Source organism: Rhea americana, unplaced genomic scaffold (assembly GCF_003343005.1).
Source record: "Rhea americana isolate MKP2758 unplaced genomic scaffold, rheAme1 scaffold_129, whole genome shotgun sequence".
Classification (NCBI taxonomy): domain Eukaryota; kingdom Metazoa; phylum Chordata; class Aves; order Rheiformes; family Rheidae; genus Rhea; species Rhea americana.
In genome coordinates this window covers 45,708-59,311 of record NW_028185361.1, presented here as the reverse complement: position 1 = coordinate 59,311, position 13,604 = coordinate 45,708, and the positions used below count along the sequence as shown (strand labels likewise).

At 35.7% G+C, this 13,604-nt stretch overlaps 1 protein-coding gene across 2 annotated transcripts in view; it reads left to right on the top strand.

Moving 5' to 3' along the window:
* FOCAD (focadhesin) overlaps nucleotides 1-13,604 on the top strand; it is a 94,315-nt gene that overhangs the window by 39,290 nt on the left and 41,421 nt on the right. For both annotated transcript variants that reach the window (XM_085326213.1, XM_085326212.1), the window contains 3 exons: nucleotides 12,284-12,388; nucleotides 12,784-12,885; nucleotides 13,417-13,547. In XM_085326213.1, the coding sequence (XP_085182339.1) occupies nucleotides 12,284-12,388; nucleotides 12,784-12,885; nucleotides 13,417-13,547 (338 nt within the window). The remainder of the gene's footprint in view (nucleotides 1-12,283; nucleotides 12,389-12,783; nucleotides 12,886-13,416; nucleotides 13,548-13,604) is intronic.

The window sequence follows — 13,604 nt, the reverse complement described above, 5'->3', positions numbered from 1 at the left end:
AACTTTCAAGCAGCGAGGCAAGCGGAGACTTTTAATTATAGAATATTTGTGTGTCATCTACTGCAAAATAGTGATTATATCTCCCTTTTTGGTTACTTTCTAGTTATACAGCCTTAGGAAAAAAGACTGGTTTATTTGCTGATATTAATAAATAAATGTGAAAATACAACACAAGAAATTTGAGAAGAGGCCACTAAATGATTTCTGGAGTTTGGTGACCTCATAAACCATTCTCCCTGTCCTTTTGTGGTTACTGAAGGACTGCTCTGTGCCTTGATGTGTATAGTCTTGCTCCTTAAATATCTGAATGTCTGTACTGTCTTTCTGTCTGCTTCAGTGTTAAAATGAAGTCGGATTTAGGCAGTATGTTTGTACCTACCTGCATAACCTTGAAAGACAGATGTAGGTATTTGACTTTTTAACCTAGAAATAGTAACAGGAAGTGCAGGAGGCATTATACAGAAACAGTCAAATAGATCTCATCTGTAAAATAAAAATATGTGGTGAAGGAAGAGTGTTGCTTCAAATTTCAGATGTATCATAAAGATGAGCTTTATTTGCCTAAGTCTTTTTCAATTGCCTTCTGTTTCAAATAGGTAACATACTCCATAGCCCAAGAGTTGGGAAAAAAATAGGCCTTACGGAATATGCACTTCATTATTTAGGTGCTGAGCCTTCTAGTGTAGTGAAGGAGAATGCTGTAAAGTTTACAAATAATGAATATTGTGACCAGATCGTGGCAATGTGATCTTAAGCCAAAAGTCAGAGATTAGTCTTCCGGATATACTTCCTACTCCAACTGCAGGAAATTGTTTCTTGAGATAAAACACACAGATTGAGATAGCTAATAGACACTTTGACTTAGCTTTTTTGGCATGATAAATATTAGAACTTCCTTTCCCCATTTTAGATGAGAAGCATCTAATGTGTTCAAGGGCAGCAGTGAGCAAATGAATTGAACTTAAATGTAAAAGCAAAACTGAGCTGATGTTGAACACATCTCTTCTTTTTTTKGGGGGGAGGAGGGGTATTTTTTGTTTTTGAAAATTCATTCCTTTAAGTCTGAATTCAAAACTAGTATGAACAGCATATCCCAACTCTGAGTAGTTTAGCATGTCCACTAAATAGTGTATAACCAGGGATACAGGTGGTAGGCTGTGTAAATAAATTAATTATTATCAAGGGAAAGTGTGGATGAGTTATGGCTGCATGTCATGATATCTGCAACAGAAGTACATCTGCCCTTTCCTGAGAAACTTTTCTTCAGTTCTGATCTAAAGTGCTGAAAGTAACGCGATTTTTTTCTTGTGACAGGCTAGCCATGTGAAAAACCACCAAGGTAACTCTAGACTTTTTACTTGGAATTTCCAGTTTTTATCTGTCTTTAATTCAGTTTGCTGAAGTAGTTCATTGAGTTGTGTGATGAATCAGTGGTATATTTCATGGCATAAAAGAGGGAAAGTGTAATGCTCTATTTCTTCACTATTTTATGTAGTTGTTCAAAATGCAATTTAAAAATCAGTTAAAGAATAACTTGATGAAAGAAATTAAGTAATATCAGCACCTGAGCAGAATGGCCTAAACAGTGGCTGTAGGGAGTGATTCTCTTTTGAATTTTGTTTGAGTAAATTGGAATAGCTCCACTGACTTACTTGATTACAGATTTAGGGACAAATTTAAATGCAAGTCAGCAGAGTGTGCAGAAGCTTTAGGCAGGTACAGGAGCAGAATTTAACATGAAATTGTTGGTCTTCAGCATGAAATGAGTGGCTTTATTTGCTTAGTTTTGTTCTGTTTATTATAAGCTTAAGCTTTTGTACCCACAACAGTAAATAAGATTAACAGGCACAGCATCTTGAGTCTCCTTCAGAACTAAGTCCTTGAGGTAGTGGAGAAATTCCTTCCCATGACTGGAAAAAACTGCTTGCATTCAAATGCAGTGATAAAGAGCAGTTTAATTTGCATCGTCATGTATTTCCTAAAGATCAGCATAAGTCTATGTGAATTAGAAATTCTTGTTCAAAAGATGAAACTCAAACCATGGTTAATTGTTATCCTCTAACTCAGTTATATTTGGTTTGCTTGCAGGGTCTGTAAACAGTGAGGTTTTTCCTCTTTATTTTGGATTATTGTTGACTTTAAGATATTTTATTGTAGACTTTAAGACTGCTGCAGAGCATATGAAGTATTTTAATTCAGATGTTCTTTTTACTGGTACAAAGCCATTTTATATTTAGTAATACAGCTGTCATTCTGGTAGGCAACATTTGGAAATTCTGAGTAAGAGAAGAATTGTGTTTGATTGGGGTAATAATTCCCTTCTCAGTACTTAGTAAGTGCTCCGAAGGAGGCCTGATACTTTTCAGTAAGCAACATCTAATGACAATTTTTATCCCAAAATATCCAAACACTTTTAAAACTAGGACTTACTGGCTGGTTGCAGTCCAGGCCATTGAACTTGAGATCATGAAGCTACTGTCTTTTGTAGCAAGCTGTTCTAGTTCTGAGTCTGCTTAATGGTTCCAAGGAGATTTTTAGTGCAACAAAGCACTGCAATGAAAGGTTATCATATTATTTCTTGTAGGTGTGGTGCTCTCTAACGTAAGAAGAATTATATAAAACTTTTCTGGTCTTTCTATTGCAGCGAAAGTAGTTAATAATAAGAGGAGGAAGCACTGGAGCATATATATGGGGGAAGTAAGTGATTACTTTGATAAAGCAGACTTTAATGGGGAATGTGATGGAGTAACCAAAAACATATTCAGAGCAAATTCATACTTTGGGAAATGTTTTACTTGCTTCTCTGTTTTACTTAGTTCTATGTAAATAAATGATCTCTTACAAAAGATGAGAAATACAAGTGGTAAAACAATGTTTAAAATGTCTTCTGAGTTAGGAAAGAGAAACTCATCTTAACTGTGTGGTTAGGTATAGCAATAGCATTCTGAGTCATCTCTTTTTTTCTAGTGATCCAGATAAACAGTAGTTGTACTACTATTCTGCTACTTCATGTTTTGGATGATTGGTACTTGTAGCATGTTGATAATGAGCTGAAAAGCTAGGAGTGATTGCCATGCCAAGATATCTGTTGACCTTGTGTTTCAAGATGAAACAAAAGTGGGATTGTGTTTTTACAATGCTGACTTTTATTGTTCTCCTCTATTGCAACTCCACAAGAGCAGTTCACAAACCAGAGTTTCTACACTGAATAATATTTTCGTACAGAGGCTAGAGTCTTTGTAATAAATTAATAGAACCTTGCAAAAATCTTGTTAGGTGTTCAAAAAATAATTGCAGTATCTGTTTTTGCAGACATTGGTCTGGCTTTATTCTGTTTTTGTTTCTTTTCTTTTCCTTTCCTTGAAGCCTTGTGGAGGAGTGTTGTGTATGTACCTCCTACCCTGCTGTGGTAGTGTGTTGTATTTCAGCCTGAAAGCCTTTTTGTCATGCAAGATGAGCGATTATATTTGCAGATGCATTTCAGGGTAGTGGCCTGAAACATTCTGGAAGAAAGTCCAGAAATCTTTTTAAAAGGCCAAAGAATGAAGAGTAGTGCATATGTTATTAGGCTGTCTTTGATCGAATCACTGCTGAGGCTGCGCTGACACATGCTGTTCGTGAAAGACTTAATGCAGTCTTAATCAGATGGATTGTCTTGTTGTGCAAAAACTGTTATTACTTCCTGTGTGAAACCAGCCGTGCTACAAGGGGAAAAAATTAAATCGTCTGACTAAGAGGTCACTGGTGAATAGTAACACAAGATCTATTACCATTATTAGAAGATTATGAGGCTTGAGAGAACATTCATTCTTTTATGGTCTTTCAGCTACTGGAATGAAATATTTTGGTGGTAAATGACACCCTTCTGGAAATCTATCAGAAGATTTACTACTTTATGTTCTTTACAGAGGGGGATAGGAGAACAAAAGGCAAAATGTTTTTATTCAGGTGAAACCGTGGTTAAGAATCTATTGAACTGTATTTGGCTTGCTTAAAAATGTCTCAAGTGATGTCTGATAGTATTGTTCTGTGTCTGATCATGTGAATTTTGGAGAGTTGCTGTAGGGGGATGTTTATATTATAGTCTCTTCTTGTGGACAGATTGTTAGTGATACAAGTTTATTGGTTAGGGCCCTGGAGTACGTGAAACTTTGCAGAGAACAAAAACTGGTCTCAGGAAGAACAAGGAGCACCCTTGAAAACCCTGGTTGTTTTATATTCTCATTTATGCACTTCAGTGAAGGGGACAGTTCTTGAAATGTGCCTATTGTTCATTACTTCTTGTCTTGCTCACAGGATATTAGAATGCTGAATGCTTTTGAAAATCTGGTCGTTTCACTTTCTTGCCTACTGAAAACTGTGCTGGTGCTATGCTGCCTTCAAAATTCAACCCAACGTTTCCCAGAAGTAAAACCTAGAACACTGCTCATTCCAGTGACTTTCCTTTAGTGCTTCTTGGTTGGATGCTTGCATAGGGCAACGAAAACATCTCTTTAATGCTAAAATTGACCCCAGAGAACTCTGAGATATGTATTCCAGCTAAGAAAAGCTGATATGGATAATACAAAGTGGCACCCTGTGTTTAGAATTTAATTTGGGGACAGCATATATGTTTTTTGGATTACGTTGTTTGAAATGAATTTTTCCTTTTGAACACCATCGTGTTTGGTTTACTCTTCTCTGGCTCTCTGGCTCTCTCTTATTCTTTGTTCTGATACAAGGACTATATAGGAGACAATTTCCTGTCAATAAAATGTAAGGAAATGTGAAGGAATAGGAGAGAAGAAGTTTAAAGAGGGTCTTCCTTCTTACTAACTATCTTCTCTTATGTTGTGCTTTTTAAAAACAGTAACTGTCTTTAGCTTAAAAAAAAAAAAGTCAACAAATCGCCAGAGGTGCGAACAGCCGTCAGTCCTATTGATGAGACTGCATTTTTTTTGCCTGACATGTTTAATCTTACTTTTATAGGAAGGGCTGTTAGGGTAACTGGACATCATTTTGAGATATAATTCATTATTAAAAACAAAACAAAACCCAAACCCCTTTGTTCGGTTGCTGATGAGAGACTTGACCTAACTGTTGCATCCTCAGGGATGAGGAGGGTTGCAGACCACACTGTTGCTGGGCAGCAGGTTCCTCTGACATCTGAGCAGGCTCCTATGTAGCAAGAGCTGATTTTTTTTCGTACTGGCTTTTTGAAACTGTTAAACTTTTAAAGATTTAATATAAATCTGTACAGAAATTAGTGCCAGTGTTGTTTTTCCATTATATGGTGGAAGCAAGAAGCAGTTTCATTGTATACTTGTAATTTGAGTATGTGTGATTCAGAACAGGTATACTTAAAAGGACATTATCTTTGTAGAAATATATAATTGACCTTAGAGTAGTAAGTGCTTTTTTTTCCCTAGAATTCTCTATAGAGCTTAGCATCTCTTTACAGGATGTTAGCATAAATCTCATAGAAAACTTTCTTTTAATTCCTGTTTAATACAGAATAAATTTTGTAACTAGAAAGTAGAGGCAAACTTAGGACTTGGAATAAACTTCTGACAACTGAGGAAAGTTGGAGCTGGGGAAGCTGACCTTTAAGGATTTGAATGCTTTCCTAACTAAGAACTGTGAAAATAATAAAATCCACTGTACCTACAACTGAGGAAAAATGTAAGAAGTAGCTTTTTGAGTAGAGAACTAGCTTAAGATCTGATGGAGTAGTACAAGATCCGATGTCTGGCAAAAGATGTTTTGGGGAGAGGTGTGTGGGAAAGAAATTGAATAAGGAGCTTGTACGTTCTAGTGACACTTCTGATGTTTCTATTACTGATGTTTTATTTAACCTTTTTGTGCAGCATAGAGTGAACCAATGATAGCATTTGTCGGGGATGGATATGTTTTTTTGAAAAAAGCTCCAAGTTCTGAGATTCTTAGACCTGAGACTCTTCCCACCACCTGCTTGCTTCACGCTGTCCTTTCTGGCTGACTTTAGTTATCAAAAGATATTTCTTCCCTGTTGACTTGTGTTCACAACACTACGTAACACTGTGTCCCTCAGGAAAGAAGCACCTAATGATTTCTCTGATAACTTTGGGACTTTACAGTGGCGGTGCTGGTTTCAGTGATTGCCCCGCTGCAGGCACGAGATGTCCATGGTTCTCACTGGAATTTATACCTTTATAGCAGGAATAGACACTTGTTTAATTAGTGAAAGATTTAAGTAACTGTAGCTCAGTAGTAGGTGATCTATTTTTGACTTAGCACCCAGTTACAGCAGATGCCTAGAAATAAAACTGCATCTGCCTACCACACTTCTTAACTTCAGACGTTTACTTAGTTTCTGTGCAGATCTTTTGCCTACGGTTTATCTTGCCAGAAGAGAATTTTTAACATTGAAAATGTTGAGCCTTTAACCCTCAGATCTTCCTTTGGGCTCTATTTAATTTAATCGGGCAGTTGGTTTTAATACTCTTCCTGTGTACTACTGAATATCCTTTCTCTTAGGCATTGCTGTTTTCCTTTTGGCATGGGTAGATTGGGGAATGTTGATATTTGCATGGTGCATAGGTTGGTCTTACTGTTCAGGAGTGGGAAGAGAAGGTAGGGCCATGATTACATCTCATCTTTTGAATTCATGTTTATTTTTCTGTTTCTGAATATCATTTTAAGAAATTGTCGTACACAGCCATGTGTTCATGTGCTGTATTTTCCCGCTAGTACACTTCTGTCAATGGAAGTGCTGTTAATAGGGTCACTGAAATGGTTGGGATTAAAGAAATTTGCAATGTGATGCTAAACACTTGCATCACTACAAATGAGGGATACTGCAAACTGGAGGATAAAGGCAAATTATCAGGGAAGGAAGGTATGGGTGATACGTGGGAAGGAAAATTTAAGGAGCTTCTTATATTTGTTTGTTGAGAAAATGTAGTACCAAACTACATTATTTTTCACCTGCTGAAGCTTAATATACATTTCACATGATGTATAATTTATGATGACAGTACAGACATGCATAATTGTCCTCTATGCAAGTATATCCTGGATTTAGTGCAGGGAGGTTATTAGTGGAACTGGGACCAGAATTGATGTTAATCAAACTCCACCATGTGCTGATGAGTTTGGAATTAGTTACTTCACCCCCTCCCTTCTGTATTTCAGGAAATATCTGTGGAACAAGGAATACTCCTTATAGTGTAAGACTAATAAAGTATTTTAACAGTTTTTAAAGTGTCATCGGCCATTTGAAAACCATTTAGGCTAGGAGGAATGTGCTGATTAAGGCACATGATAGGAGCATAAATTCACTTAAGCCTAGGAGTAGGCCCACGAGGTACGTATCCCTGAAATGGCAGTATGAGCCATGTGAGTAAAATGAGGTGAAAGAAGGAGACAGATCTTGAACAAACAAGAAAAGGCAGTGCAGAGGATTACTGAGAAGGTAAGGACCAAGTGTGCAGCTCCGTGCCTCAGTTACTGTAAAGCTGTGTTCCGTGGTGATACTGTGAGGTGGGTTGTGCTCTTTGAGTCATTCCTTTGGCCTTGGTGGTAGAGATACTCATCTCAAGGCTCTCCTATGATGGATGTGACAGGAACTTGGGGTCTAGAAGAAATTTACTTGTTTTCATAAGAGTTAATTTGAGAGTGTAAGAATGAAGAGGTATGTTACTTGTCAGGGAAAAATGGATGCAAATACCATGCTGGCAGCCTATGGAAGGGTGTTAGGAGTCTTCTCTGGAGTTTGAGAACTCAAAATTGTAATATCTGCTCTGTTCTAGAGATTGGGTTTAGGAATGAAGTCTCCTCTGGGAAGACCACTGTCTCCCTCACAAAAAGCATGAGGTAAAAAGACAGGTTCAAGACTAAGCAGGATGATTTAGAGAGTGTCTAATTAGAAAGTATGTGCACTTGGGGAGGGGCTAGGGAATGCTCTGAAAGGAACAGGAAGAAACTTCACGGAGGCAATTGGAAATTAAATACTAACCTTGAAGTATTGCTTTTAATTGTTATTGCTTCTAGTACAACTATGAATAAATTACTCATAGCCTCTCTGTTTCCATTTCTCACCTGCATAAATGGAAGTGATAGCCCTAACTTGTTGGTATTTGGGGCAAGTTAGCATACATATTATGCTGCAAGGAGACTATTTTGCCAGTCCAGTAGAACTGCAGTCTCTTTCGCAGCTGAGGTGGCTTACAGTTTTGCTTATTTTCCTGTGCTTCTACTGAAAGGKTTTTTTTTGTAGTACTTGTTTCTGAGCAGTGTGCAAAGTGAACTTTTGGCTCAAGGTAATAATTGACAGTTTTGCCATCGTCTAAAATATCACCCTGTAATCATGTTAGATTACACCCTTTACTGGGGCCAGGGATTCAGCTTTCTTGTATGTTTTTTTTTCTTTGAAGAGAAGAATTAAATTGTTCCTTTAACACTGAGAATTTTGAGGTGTTACAAAGAAAGAGAAGAAAAAACATGTGATTCAATCACACTACATATAACAATATTAAGCCTTTTACCTGCTAATTGCAGTGCTCTATTTTAAAACTTGTTTAGATTAAAATATGTTGAAACCAAAAGGAAAGGATGTGTTTCAGTGGGCTTGGAAGGAAGGCGTTATTTGCATGAGGAGTGTAGCTCAGCTCTTTTTATCAAACACTTAATAGCCTGTTGTTCAGGCTATTAAATTAAATTAAATAAAAAAGACCAAAGTAATATAAAATAGACTCTCAGCTAAAGAATTTTTCTAAAAATTACTTTAAGAATTGGGAAGATTACTCTCACCTATCTGAAAACTAATAAAAAGCCAGGATTAGAACAACTTGTTTTGTGGTAATGTGTTGTATTTCAGCCAAATTCAGGGGCTGTTCTAGTAAAAATTGTTTTTATGGTAGCTTTAGTAGAAGGAATGCTAAATATCTAATAACCTACTTTAAATTGCTGTAAAATTGGTCTTACCTTATATAGTTAATGGTAATTTAGAATTTCATCTAACTTAACTCTGTTTGCAACTGTCTTAGGCTACTTCGCTCTGTTGAGACAAGGTTGTTCGGTAGACCTCAGATATTGTTGGTTAAGAATGATGGTTGCAAAGGTTCAGGCTGGAGCAAAGTGCTGAAGAATATAGTACAAAATCCAAATCTTGTCTGACACTATTTTTTCTCACCCATGTATTTTCTCAAAGTCTTCAAGTTAACTAAGGTAATCAGAGTGTTTGTTTTAGGGTTAGGTGTTTAAAAAAAATCAGCAACAAAACACRGGTACACACAGGTAGGTGTGGACAGAGACAGACACGCCTACCCTAGAAGAATGCTTGAAACAAAACTCTAAATCTGTCACTCAGAGTTTTGCATAATCAAATAAGCTACTCTCCCCCATCACCTTGTATGTTGACACATACTGTAAGATATGCAAGAGTAGACAGATAAATAGTCTCCATTTAATTATTTTTCTTAAATCCAGAAAATGTTAACTGATGTGTTTTACATAGGTTACATTTTGAAATCTGCAGTTGGAGACTAAATTCTTGCAAAAGCATCTGTACAGATTTTCAACCTTTTATTACGTGAACGTAAGAGATCTTACCGTGCATCTGAGATGGGATTTTTTTAATAGTCTGTTTGCACTTTGCATATTCCTCTTTCTATTAAAATCTTAGTTCATGTAAAGGAAAACATCTGTAACTATTTATTTCCAAACTAACCATTGTATATGTAAAATCAGAGGATTGAACCTGTCTCTTTGAAAAAAATCTGGCTTCGTATGAAATTTTAGCTTGATAGATTCTGCCCTCGTCTGTTTGTCTGCTGCCTTCTCTTTCTTTTTGCTCTTTTGTGCCATTCTATTTCTGTGTAGAAGAAAACAACCTAGACAAATTTAATTCCAACAAAAGCTGAAGAACCGTCCAGCTTACCTTCAGACCAAAGGAGGTCTGAAATAAAAGTGATAAGGGAAAGTTTCTAGCCAAAAGGATGCTTTAGTCTGAAGTATGCAGGAGAGAAAGCAGAGCACTATGAAACTTGTGTTGAAGATGTTCCTCCACATGAACATCTGCTCAGATGAACATTACCTTAAATTCTTAGCTACGTTTATTTACTTTTACCAATTTGCAATAAAGCCACTCCTCTGTCTAGACAGATGGCAGCTACCTTTTTTGTTAATTCCATAAATATTAAATACAGAATCCAAACCAAGGATATAAAATGTGTGGAAACACAGATTTGGACTGCTCAATTATAAAAGTAGTGATGTTTTGTAGAACAAGCAGTATATTTGAGATGTATTTTGGAACGAGTRATTACAGAGGGAAGTATGCAGAATCTCAGAGCTCTAGGATTCTTTTTACAGTTCTTCCTCTGTCAGAAGACTAGTGTCTTCTAAGGGCTGAAATGGACCTTTGTACAGTGGAAAGTTTTATCATCTGAACAATTCTCATGTAAAAACGTGTATCAAGAGAATGCTGTAGCTGAACTTTCCATTTTTTTTAATCCATTGCATGTATAAACCTCCTATATACTTAAAGGGTCAGCCTCACCAGAATAAATTTTCAAAGGGATCTCTGAATTATTTCCTTAAGACTGAATTTGAGAGTTACTCTATCTGTCCACTAAGCCCAATAAGGATGGGACTACAAATGCACTAGTTTTGTTTCGAAACAACAAAAAGATCTGATTTTTGGTTTATTCAGCAAGTTTTCTAAAGTTACAGTTTAAGATTGTAGAAGGAAAAAAAGTTATTTAAGATTGTAGAAGTCCTTGGGAGAGTGATACACTCAAGAGATAACACTAAAAGTGAAATGGAGAACTTTGTACCCTACTTACTGTGTAAAGAAAATAATTTTATTAAAGACAGAAGACTCACAAATAATTATGTCTGCATATTACTACTAAATACCAGATTTCCTAATCAATTTTMCTTCTCTTGGGAATGACAGTGTCTTTTAATATAGATTATATTTGTGGAAGACTAAGTATGATTAAGTGAAAACAAATACTATTGTGTTAAAGCAGAATGTAAACCAGTGCTGTTTTAAATATCATGAAACTAAGTAAAAGAAAAAATGGGGGGAGAGCAAGAAAGCAAGTGCATTTCCAACAGTTATCTGCATCTACACTAGAAAAAAAGATAGTGGGCCAGCAAGTATGAAAATACTAAAAATTCCTGCCCTAAATGAAAGAGGAGTGGAGGTAAATAAGTCTCCTTTTCTTTGCTGTCACTTTAGACGCTGATCTCTGGAAGTTTGCTACTGTACATGAGCAAAATGTAGTAAATCATGTTGCAGGGTATGATAGAATAATAACAGCATGATTGGAATTCCTCTGTAATAACAAATATGAATTGGAATAATTTCTTCAATTATATGGTATATGAATATTTTAATATATCACTTTTCATTTATTAATTCTTTTTAGTGTGCCTGTAATAGAAATTTCAAGTGAAAATGAATTTATTATGGAAATTAGAGACGAAATGGGAAACTTTGAGCTATTTATATATAATATTTATGTATATATTTATATATATATATATTCAGATTCAAGGGGTAGAGGCTACATGAATAACTGTAAGCATAAAATAAATTTTTAAGGAGCTATTTTGTGGAATTCCCCATGTGGAAGAAATTCTTCAAATGCTGATTTGTGCAAGTAGTCATTACTTTTCCAAGAAAGACCAGTGTACAGTGTCATCACAATATACATTCCAACAAAACCATTAGCATTTAGCTTTGGCAGTAATGTGGTACATTCAGATAATGTTGCCCAATGATTAAAGGATTCTTTTGAAAACTGATGTGAATTCCTGTAATAATATGCTTGAGCCCATGCAGTCTTTAATATCTTAGCAATACCCATTCCCATCTTTAAAAAGGGGCCAACGTGCTAATCACAACAGCCTTTCTAAATATATTCTGAGGTCTATGGATGAAGACTGCTGTTTGTATTGGGACTGGAACTCCTAATTGTGTTTAAATTTTACCTGATATTCTTGCAGCAGTTGAACAGTTACTTAAGTGTTTTGGATTATCTCAGTAGTTATAGCTGAACATGCATAACAGGCTACTTTCAAGATGATGATTTGAAAAGAAGAAAAAAATTGCACATCTTGTGAAATTACAGATTTCTTGAATTTTCATGTTTTCRTTATTAGAAGAAGATTAATACAAAAAAACTAACGCAAAAGATTAATGCATATGACATTTTTTAATACATTCTAATCCGTTCATTGTCTTTTATGCAATACTACTTACCATATTGGCAACCAAGTTCCAAATTTATTTCCTTTTTTTATTCTATTTTAGGTCCCAAACCTGATCCCAGTTCTGGTGTTTAAAATGGGAAGACCTCTGGAGCCTGTATTGTACAGGGATATATTGTACACGCTGCCCACACTGGGTGTACACAAGGTCAGAATGAAAAATTGTTGGTAAAGTAAAAATCACCAATACCATATCATTTACTTACAATCAAAGAGTAATTTAGACTGAATAAGCTTCAACATAACTTTATAAGATTTATGATGGGTTGTGGCATTTATTTTAAAGGGCAAAATGTGCRTCGTGCTTACCTGTTTGTATTATATTATTCATTTTGTTTATGTATCTTACAAAAACGCAATTTAGATTCCTTAGGCACTAAAATTTGTCAGAAAATGATTTGGAGTTTTGTTCTGATGTTGTGAAGAACTTAATTACCTATTCATGATATTTGGCCCAAATAATGATTTATAGTCCTCTCCTTGTTCTTGGATATTAAAAAAGATTTTGGGATTTTGTTTGTTTGTTTTTTAAACTTCTTCCAGGTCTGCATAGCTCAGATTCTACGTGTGATACAGATGCTGGGAAGCACACCAAAGCTTAGAGCTATTACTCTGCGCCTGATGACATCCTTATGGGAAAGACAGGTTAGACAAATGCTGTTGTGTCACTTTGAAAAGATGTAGTTTAAAAACTTTTTCTTCTAACCGGAGTGTTTTATTTTGGAGCATTAGCTACATCAGTGTATTATCAGCAGTATAAAAGGAAATGGTGGAAGTGATGCCTTTATTGATTCTGTATTAATGAAAACTTTCAACACTGTATCTTTTGTGAAACCTGATTTTCATGTAGTCAGGTCTAGGAATAGAATTATGAAATCTGTTTTTGAAGTATAGCTCTCTTCCTTGCATGATGTGCAATAGAAATCAGACCTGTGAGGTATTTCCATTYGGTTACATGGCAATAGTTTACTTATTTGTTTACAAACCAAATCTTGATTGCTATTTCATAAAAACCAGTTGGATCTCAACATAGTATTATTCTCCAGTGATGAAGAAAATTAAAATGTTATTCAATGTAAGTAGTCTTTTAGAAGTCACATGAAAATGCTATTAACATAAAATCTTGTCACTAACTTTATGAACCATGATGATAATCTAAAACTAAATCTTTTGCAGGATCGGATTTACCCAGAATTGCAGAAATTCATGGCAGTATCTGATATGCGCTCTTTGTCTCTTGACAAAGATGCTCAGTGGGAAAAGCTGATTGCTAAAGCTGCCTGTATAAGAGATATATGTAGGCAGAGGTAAGCACAAGGGTTTATCGGTCTGTTACCTTTGTAAAGAAAAACAGTAGATTTGTT